Here is a 10,219-nt window from a genome sequence, read left to right as displayed (position 1 = left end):
GGGAAGAAAAGATGAATTCTAAACGTATACCTGAAACTTCAAGAGGGCTCTGGTCTAAAACGCACTGAAACAAGGCTGTGCTGGACGGCCGCAGGGAGCTGAATAAAAACACTGTCACAACGACGGCCCAGCCCCCCACGTGTGCCTGCCCCTGCGGAACTGGCACCCGCCGCCCCGCAGGCGGTCCCCGCTCTTTCTCCCAAGTTTTCCGCCTGCCGCATTCCTTCCCGGGCGCGTCGGCGCGCGCTGACGTCACGACGCCGCAACGCAGCCCCGCCCCTGCAGAGCTGGGCGCCGGGGACGGAACCGGACTTGCTTTCCTTCCCGGGATGTGAGGCTCTGGGTCCGGTCGTGTGCTCTGCGTTCGTCTCGGTGTCCCCGGTACCCCGCGGCCGCCGCCGTCCCTGGGTTCCCGTGCGCAGGCGGAGGCCGGGCGGCCGGGTCCGTGAGGCGCGCGCCCGCGTGGTCGCCGCCCCTCGGAAGCCTCCGGGGCCGCACACGGGTTCGCTACGGAGGGAGGCGGGGGCCTGCGGGAGGAGGCGGAGGAGGAGCGAGGGAAGATGGCGGCCGTGGAGCTCGAGTGGATCCCCGAGACGCTCTACAACACCGCCATCTCCGCTGTCGTGGACAACTACATCCGCTCGCGTCGCGACATCCGCTCCTTGCCGGAGAATATCCAGTTCGACGTTTACTACAAGGTACGGCCGACCGGCTCCCCCGGAGCCCGCCGCCGCCCCTGGGCCGCACCCCCTTCCACGTCCGCGGCCCGGCCCGCAGCCCTGGAGGCAGGGTCCCCTCCGGGACGGGACCGGCTGCGGTGGCGGCTTTCCGATACCCCGCCACCCCCGCGTCCGCCTCCCGAGCTGTGCGGCCCCGGGGTAGGCCTGCCGGGAATGCCTGGCCCAGCCGGGACCCACCCGGTCGGCCCTCCTGTCCCTGGGCTATTTTCCGCCCTGTCCTCTTCTTTAGTGTCAGCATCAGCTGGACTTCTTTTTTCTTCTTTTTCTGTGCTCCTCCCCCAGTTCTCGTCGGCACCCCCCCCCCCCCCCCCAGTACTGATTTCTTCTCTTTTTTTTCCCCTCCCTCCGCTGGTCGGAGTTCTGTCCTTTTTCCTTTCTCCTCTCAAACCGATGTGATGTACTTAGGGATTACTGGAAATGCTCTGTGGCCTTCATTTGCATATTCTTGAAAGCTTTTTGTGTGGTTTCAGGTTTTGTTTTGGTTGTTCGGCTGACGCTTGGTGTTGAATTAGGGATTTTATTAATAGGGGAGTGTTGACCGGCTCTTTAGAATGGAAGCCGTGAAATTCCTTGAAGGGAAGAAGTAGAAATCTAAATTAGGCCCATCTGTATGGAAATTGCAGTTTTGCAGCATTCCTCAAAAATCTGAACAGAGTCTCCCAAGTTGCTCTCCAAGGAGTTTCAAGGGTAAGTGTCCTTAGACGTGGACAATTTTTGCAGTGTTCTGAGAGGGAGGAGAACTTTGTGGACGCGGAGCCTCCCTTTTCCTCTCCCCCACACTGGAGTGTGAACACTGGATTTATTCACTGATCCTTGCTTTGAGTCAGAGAACTCCAGTTTGCAGTAGCCACCTTTGCAAAATATGACCAGTAGAGGTTTTATTTTTATTTTTAGATGTTAAATACTCCTTGATTTAAGTAAGTTGTCTTCAACGGTGTAATTTGATATTTAGCAGATGTATATGTTCTTTTATGTCTGTGTGATGTTTGAGAGCATTTGTTTTATTAGAGAGATTGTCTGCTTTTTCCAGCTTGAGAACACTTTTTTTTTAGAATTACCAGCTGACACACTGCAGTCTTTAAAATCCTGCTGCTTTGCACCAGCTTTGAACAGTTCAAGTCATTTCCCTCCTAACTGTTTGGAGAAGATTCATTTTGATAACGTATTATAATTTTTGGGTTTAGAAGGAAACTGCCCTCCATTCCGAAGGGTTTTGAATCATTGATATACTTTCGTGTGTAACTAATGTTAATTTTATGCTTTTAAGCTACATTCGTCCCAAGGACAAATTAATCTCTTCTCAACTTGGGAAACTGCTGCAGTGTGCCATTTCTGTCAATTTTATTAAGTCATATGCAGACGTGTACATCTTTTAGAGCCCGTCACTAACCTGGAATCTAACCAGGAAAAATACTTTTACTACTTGGATTCTTTCGAAATACTTTAGTATCTTTTTTGTTTTCTTTTGTTGTTTGTTTTTTGTTTTTCAAGACAGGGTTTCTCCGTGTGTTCTGGCTCTCGATCTGTAGACCATGCTGGCCTTGAACTCATAGAGATCCAACTGGCTCTGCTTCTGGAGTACTGGGATTAAAGACTTCCATATCTTTTTTTTTTTTGGTTTTTTGAGACAGGGCTTCTCTGTGTAGCTTTGCGCCTTTCCTGGAACTCAGTTGGTTGCCCAGGCTGGCCTTGAACTCACAGAGATCCGCCTGCCTCTGCCTTCCGAGTGCTAGGATTACAGGAGTGCGCTACCACCGCCTGGCAAGACTACCATATCTTTTACTTCTGCTAAAACTAAAGCTTTTCCTTTGAAGACTATTAGTGAGTGTGAAGAGCTAGTGCCCTTGCCATGGGTCTTGTCTTCCCGTGGTTCAGTTTTCCTATTGCTTCTTTTGGGTACACTTTACTGTTTTAATGTGGACCCTGGTGGCGTGCTTGGAGCGGTGTTAAGTACTTTCATCCACATCATCTTGTTTAAGCCTTAGCATCCAAATGTAAGGTAGAGTATTGAGAAAGCATTTCAACTGTTGTAGCCCTGACTGCCCTGAAACTCTGAAGACCAGGTAAATGTCTTGACTCACAGATATTAAACCTGCTCTGCCTCCCTGCTGCTGGGATTTAAGCCTGAGGCACAGATTATAGTACCAGCCCAATCTCCTGTGAGTTTGAGACCAGCCTAGTCCGTGTACATAAGGAGTTCCAAGGTACTCAGAAATACACTGAGACCTTGTGTCAAAAAAAAAAAAAAGAAATAAACTGTCTACTTTTCATTTTGATACAATGTTTCACTAAGTTACCTGGTATGGCCTTGAATTAACTCATTAACCCTACCTTGAAGTTTTTGGAATTTCTTTCTCTTTCTTTTCTTCCTTTTTCTTTTTCTTTCTTTTTTTTTTGGGGGGGGGAGACAAGCTTTCTCTCTGAGTAGCCCTGGCTGTTCTCAGGCAGGCCTCAAACTCAGAGATCCACCTGTCTCTGCCTCCTATGTGCTGGGATTAAAAGCATGTGCCACCACCATACTGCTTAAGTTGCTTTTTTAAATATATATATTTGGCTATAGAAATGTCTCAGTGGTTAAGAACACTTGCTCTTGCAGAGGACCTGAGTTCACTTCCCAGTACTCGCATGGTGGTTTACAACCATCTATAATGTGACGCACAGACATATATACAAGCAAAACACTCATACACATAAGATAAAATTTTTAGCCAGGCATAGTAGTGCAAGCCATTTTAATTGCAGCACTTGGGAGGCAGAAGCAGGTGGACATCTGTGAGTTGTGTAGGCCAGCTTGGTCTACAGAGCAGCTGTAACCTCAAATGAGACAGGTGAATTAGGAGCTAAGAGAACTTGCTCAGGATAAGGATTAGTAGTCTGAGGTTTTTGTTGGGAAAGCTAAACAGAAGGTGGAAATAGTTACTGAAGTCTGTGGTAGGAAAAACTGGCTAAAATACATGAATGAATATAGGCAGTAAGTAGTAAGTAGATGGTTATATAAAAATTGGTACCCTACAAAATAAATGGCTTTGATTCCCAATATTTTTTTCCAAGGATGGAATGATTGTAGCATAAAAATGGATAGAACATGCTGAAAAATTGTAAAACAGTGTACAGATGGATATAAAACTGAGTGTCACAGTGCATGCTTGTAACCCTAGTATTTGAGGATCTGAGACAGGGAGATCACAAATTCAGGGTTTGCATATGGAGACTGTCTCAACAACAAAAAAGCAAAACTTAGAAAGTAAATAGAAGCTGAACTTGGTAGCTCATGCTATAATATAGGACTAGGGAGGTGGAGGAGACAGGAGGATCATTTCAGAGGTAAGGGCTAGCCTGGGCTACAGTGGTAGGCTCTTTCTCAGAATTTATTAGTTAACTAATTAAGATGTCAGCTGGTGGTAACACACTCCTTTAATCCCAGAGCTTGAGAGGCAAAGGTAAGCCGTCTGTGTGTGTGTGTTCGAGGCCAACCTAGTCTGCTGTGTGATTTCCAGGACAGCAAGGACTGCTTCACATAGAAACTCTGTCTAGAAAAACCAAAAAAGGATTTTACTTAGTGTAGAAAGCATTAAATTATCTGGGAAAGTGGAGTCCTACTACAGCACATTCACTTCTATTATGTCCTATAATGGAGAGGCTGTCATGGCCACAAAGGGAAAGAACTGTGTGGCCATTGAGCAGCAAACATGCTTTTTGGGAATCCAGGTTCAGATGGTGGCCATAAACTTGCACGAATTTTTCCTATGGGTCACAGGTTCTATATAGGCCTGGCTGGGCTGGTCACTTACATCCAGACAGTTGCCCAGAGCCTCAAGTTCAGCTGATCCTGTATAACTTGAAGCAAGGTCAGCATATCATGTCTTATATCCTCAGGAGCATGGTGGCCAACCTATTCATGAGAAGAAGTTTGGTCCCTACTATGTAGAACCTGTCATCGTTGGGTTGGATCCAAAGAACTTTAAGCACATCATTTGCTCTCTAGGTAGGCCTCATTGTCTGCCCATGATGACTGATTACATTATAGTCAGTGGTATCTGCTCTGAACGAATGTATGGGATGTTCAAGACTCTTTTGGCAGCCCAATGTGGATCCAGAACACCTGTCTGAAACCATTTCCCAAGCCATGCTGAATGCTGTGGGCCTCCAGGATGCCATATCAGGCATGAGCATCATTGTTCACATCATTGGAAATGACAAGGTCACCACCAGGACACTGAAGACCCACATGGACTAACCCTGTCCCCTGGGCCCAGTTTTCTTTGTAATAAAATTGCCTTTCTTTCTTTTGGTTTTTTTGAGACAGGGTTTCGATGTGTAACAGACCTGGCTGTCCTGGAACTCACTTTGTAGACCAAGCTGGCCTTGAATTCACAGAGATCGGCCTGCCTCTGCCTCCGGAGTACTGGGATTATAGGTGTGTGCCACCATTGCCCAGCTCAAATTGCCTTTCTTAATTTTTTTTCTGGGGAAAATGAAACAAGAAAAAATTGAAACACTGTGGTTGAGAGAGGTGCGTTTTAAGATAGCTGGGTATATTAGAAAGCTGCACATGAATACACTTGACACTGGCACAGTGACAGGAGAGTGAGCTTGAGTGTTGAGTGTAACAGACAGTCCAGGAAGAAACTAAAACAATGAGGTTTCTTTACATAATGAAGTTAATAGAGAGCACTGAAGCCGGGTGGTGGTGGCTCACACCTCTAATCGCAGCACTCAGGAGGCAGAGACAGGCGGATCTTTGTGAATTCAAGGCCAGCCTGGTCTACAGAATGAGTTCCAGGACAACCAGAGCGATTACACGGAGAAACACTATATTGGGGGAAAAATGAGGGGAGGGGAAGAGAAATAGACAGATAGTGCTGTATTTAAAATCAAATTGGAAAATATTTTTGGGATGTTTTATTTAAATAACTTGCTGTTTGGTATATAAATTAGACCACTACATCAGATCATGTACCAAAATTAACCCCATAATTAAAATTTTAAATACACCTATTAGAATCAACAGAATAAATGATCAGGTCTGCATCTTATATGGAGAAATGTCTGAAATTCATTGCTTAAAGAATTTTTAAATGTAATTTCTTTCTTTTATTTTTTATTTTTTATTTTTTTTTGGTTTTTCAAGACAGGGTTTCTCTGTGTATCTTTGGTGCCTTTCCTGGAACTGGCTCTGTAGACCAGGCTGGCCTCGAACTCACAGAGATCCGCCTGGCTCTGCCTCCCGAGTGCTGGGATTAAAGGCGTGCACCACCACCGCCGATCCAAAAATTTTAAAAATATCACATAAAAATAAGCAAAAAGTGAAAGTTGGCTCTTGCCAACACTGCAGTGCCATCTTGGCATGGAGAAGACCTTTCGAAGTATGAAACCAAAAGCCTGGAAGAAAATGCTTGAGGACCTGAATTCAGTTGTCAGAATGTGCAGGCAGGCTCCACTTCCCCCAGATCACATGCATAGAAGAAAATGTGGCTGGGTGTGATAGCACACACCTTTAATCCCTGGTCTACAGCATGAGTTCCAGGACAGGCTCCAAGGCTTCACAAAGAAACCCTGTCTTGAAAAAACAAAGAGAGAGAGAGAGACAGACAGAGACAGAGAGACAGAGAGACAGAGAGACAGAGACACTGAGAGGGACTGAAGTGGTCAGTGTTCCTGAGGAACAGCATTCAAGATTGAATGTGTCCCATATGTATCTACAGCAGAGGCTTGTGTACCTGCACACACCCAAAAATAAAACCCCAAAAGGAAAAAAAAAGAATATTAAACAATAGAAACTACTACAAGGTTTGTGGGAGTTCAAATTGATATTTTATTATTATTATTATTATTATTATTATTGTTGTTGTTGTTGTTTTGAATTTTCGAGACAGTTTCTCTGTGTTGTCCTGGAACTCACTCTATAGACTAGGCTGGCCTCAAATTGAAAGATCTACCTGCCTCTGCCTCCCGAGTGCTGGGATTAAAGGCGTGTACCATCACCCAGTTTACATATCATTTTTAATGTTTTAAAATGCTTTATGTTTACCTGTGTGTGAAGGCCAGAGAAGAAAGATCCTTGGGTATCATCTTCAAGATTACCATCCATTTCTTTGGAAACAATGTGTCATTGGCAGGACTGGCTGACCAGTGTGTCCCAGGGATCTTGCTGTCTCCCCCGTCAGGTGTTAGGGTCATAAGTATGTAGGAGGGTGCCATCCTTTTACATGGATGCTGGAGATTGAACTCTGGATCTCATGCTTACAAAGCAAGCACTTTATTGATTGACTGAGCTAACTCTCCAGCATCCATTTCCTTCCTTCCTCTGTTCCCCAACATGTCCCTTTTCTTCCCACCCCTTTGATGTTGTTGAGACAAGGTCTCATGTAGCCAAGACTAGCCTGAAACTCAAGATCTTCTATCCTCTTCCTCCTAAATGATAGGCATACTACCATGCTTGGTTTTTGTTTTACTTTTATTTATTTTAGAGAGAGTAAGTATGTTTATGCACATGTGCATTTTTACTTATGCCATGGCATTTGTGTGAAAGCCAGAAAGGATCAACTTATAGTAGTCATTTGTCTTTCCTCCCTGAGCTCCAGGGTTCAAATTCAGGTTGTCAGGTTTGATGACAAGTATCTTTACCTGCTGAGCCATATTGCCCAACACACGTTATTTTTATTTTACTTTTTTTTTTTTTTTCTTCTTCTGTGTAGTTTTGTGCCTTTCCTGGAACTCACTTTGTAGACCAGGCTGGCCTCACAGAGATCTGCCTGGCTCTGCCTCCCAAGTGCTGGAATTAAAGGTGTGTGCCACCACTGCCAGGCTTGTTACTCTTTTCTTTCTTTCTTTTTTTTTTTTTTTTTTTAGCTGAGGACCAAACCCAAGGCCTTGCGTTTGCTAGGCAGGCACTCTACCACTGAGCTAAATCCCCAACCCATATGTTACTTTTTAAAGTGTGTGTGTGTGTGTGTGTGTGTGTGTGTGTGTGTGTGTGAGAGAGAGAGAGAGAGAGAGAGAGAGACAGACAGACAGACAGACAGACAGACACACAGACAGTGAGCTGAGCAGTTATACTTGGAGTCCAGAAGAAAGCTTGGCATCCCCTGAAGCTGGGAATTAGGTATGGTTGTCAGTGAATGTGTGTCCTCTGAAAGAGCTGTGTGTACTTCTGACTGTTGAGCCATCTCTTCAGTTCCTTTTCTCTGCTGGAGGTAGAGTGCTTGCCTAGCATGTTGAGGTCCTTGTTAGCACCTAAAAAATGAACAAACCTTTCATGTTAAATGAAACACATACAGAAATAGAATAGGATGATCAATAGACCTGTGTTTGTCTCCCACACAGCTCTAAAAGTTACCGTTTCTTATGTATATGTGTATACGTACATATACATTTATTTATTTACTTATTGTGTGTATACATATGTAGATATTACAGAAAACTTGCAGGAGTTGATTCTCTTCCCCCACCATGTGGGTACTGGGGATCAAACTCAGGTCCTTACCTTGACAGAAAGCCCTTGCTTACTGAAACATTTTGCTAACACAAAGTTACTGTTTCTTATAATCTGGTTTGGTAGCATGTGCCTGTAATTCCAGCAGTTAGGAGGCTAAAACAGGAGGGTCAAGAAATTAAAGATCACTGGGTGGTGGTGTCCCAAGCCTTTAATCCAAGCACTTGAAGCCAGCCTGTTCTACAGATTGAGATTCAGGACAGGCACCAAAACTACACGGAGTCTCGAAAAACAAAAACAAAAAAAGAAAGAGAGAAATTAAAGACCAACCTTTTAGGTAGCCTAATTCAAACAGTGAGATCCTGTTGTTTGTTTGTTTGTTTGTTTTGTTTTCAATTATTTCTTTTTGGTTTTTCGAGACAGGGTTTCTTTGGTAGCCTTGGCTGTCCTAGAACTACCTCTGTAGACCAAGCTGGCTTCAACTTTCAGAGATCTTCCTGCTTCTGCCTTCAGAGTGCTGGGATTAGGCTTCACCTAAGATATTTTAGTAACTAACATTCTAGCATAATGCATGACTAATTTCAGTTTACCCGTTTCAGTCAGGATCCTTGAGTCCCACTACCATTAAGTTCCCTTTTTTGGAGACAGAATCTCATATAGCCCAGGGTGGCGTTAAACTTCCTAAGTGGTTAAACTTCCTATGTTGTATTGTGAACAGAATTTTCTAGTCTGGAATTTCAGTGGTTGCTATATGAAATGTCATTAGCCCCCTCACTGGGGTACTTTTACATTTGTCTCTGTGGAGACTTCATTAATTTCAGGGTTCAAACCAGATTTGTTTGGTTTTGTATGTGAGTGTGGTTGTAGTGTGTGCAATGCAGGTGTGTATGTGGAAAGCCAGAGGTCAAGCTTGGGTATTATTTCTCAGGAGCTGTGTGCCTTGGTCCTTTTGTTGGTTGTTTCAGACAGGGTCTTACTATATATATAGAAAGCTGCATTGAATTCATACATCGATGTGCCTGCCTCTGCCTCCTGAGTTAAAGGAATGTGCCACTATTCCCTGCTCCGCCTTGCTTTTGGGAAGGGTCTCTCTTATTAATTTGTGTGTGTGTATGTGTGTGTGTTCTTCTAGAGCTGCATAGTGAAACCTTACTCAAAAAAGGAAAAAAAGTGGCGGAGGGGTATGTGTTTTTTAGTGGAAAGTGGGGCTAGCTGACCCACAAACTGGGGGATTACCCTGTTTCTGTCTCCCCAGTGCTAGAATTATAGGAGAGGCTGCCTTGCTATGTGTAGATGTTGGAGTGAACTCCAGTCCACACGCTTGCTTGCTATGCAAGCATTTTTATGACTGAGCCATCTCTCCAGTTCCTGATTTGTTTGGTCAAGATAGTCTCATTATTTAACACAGATTAATTCATAGTCTTCACAAAATTCACAATCTCAGCCTCCTTAGTCCTGGGGATTACAGATGTGCATCACCACACCTGGCTTTTAGGCAAGGCTTTTGTTTTGTTGGTTTTTTTCAAGACAAGATTTCTCTGGAGTTCTGGTTTTCCTAGAACTCAACTGTGTAGGCTGGCCTTGAAGTCAGAGATCCATCTGCTTCTGCCTCTTGAGTGCTGGGATTAAAGGAATGTGTATCTCAACTGCCACCAGCTCCAGTTTATATTTTCTTTTTGTGTGTGTGTTTGTTTTTCTAGGCAGGGTTTCTCTGTGTAGCCCCGGCTGCCCTGGAACCATCTTTGTAGTCCATGCTGGCCTCGAACTCAGAGATCCATGTAGCTAGAGTTTTCTCTCTAGGTCCTGCCAAGCCCTGGCAGTCCGACAGCCCACTTATAAAATAATCATTCAGATGCTTATATTATTTAAACTGTTTGGCCTAATGGCTCAGGCTTCTTGCTAGCTGTTCTTATATCTTAAATTAACCCATTTCTGTTAGTCTAAGTTGCCATGTGGCATGTGGCTTACTGGTACCTTACATCTTGCTTGTCATGGTAGCAGCTGGCAGTGTCTCTCTGCCTCAGCCTTCCACTTCCCAGAATTC

The 10,219-nt window shown here is 44.5% G+C and overlaps 1 protein-coding gene and 1 pseudogene across 1 annotated transcript in view; both read left to right on the top strand.

Annotated features, from left to right (window-relative positions):
- Positions 1-262: 262 nt before the first annotated feature.
- The window catches only part of Appbp2 (amyloid beta precursor protein binding protein 2), a 54,807-nt gene continuing 44,850 nt past the window's right edge, over positions 263-10,219 (top strand). Inside the window, exon 1 of the mRNA XM_036196910.1 lies at positions 263-698. Coding sequence (XP_036052803.1) covers positions 561-698 — 138 coding nt within the window. The 5' untranslated portion in view covers positions 263-560. The remainder of the gene's footprint in view (positions 699-10,219) is intronic.
- LOC118590201 lies at positions 4,129-4,977 on the top strand (annotated as a pseudogene).

Source organism: Onychomys torridus, chromosome 8 (assembly GCF_903995425.1).
Source record: "Onychomys torridus chromosome 8, mOncTor1.1, whole genome shotgun sequence".
NCBI lineage: Eukaryota > Metazoa > Chordata > Mammalia > Rodentia > Cricetidae > Onychomys > Onychomys torridus.
This window is presented reverse-complemented; position numbering and strand designations above follow the sequence as displayed.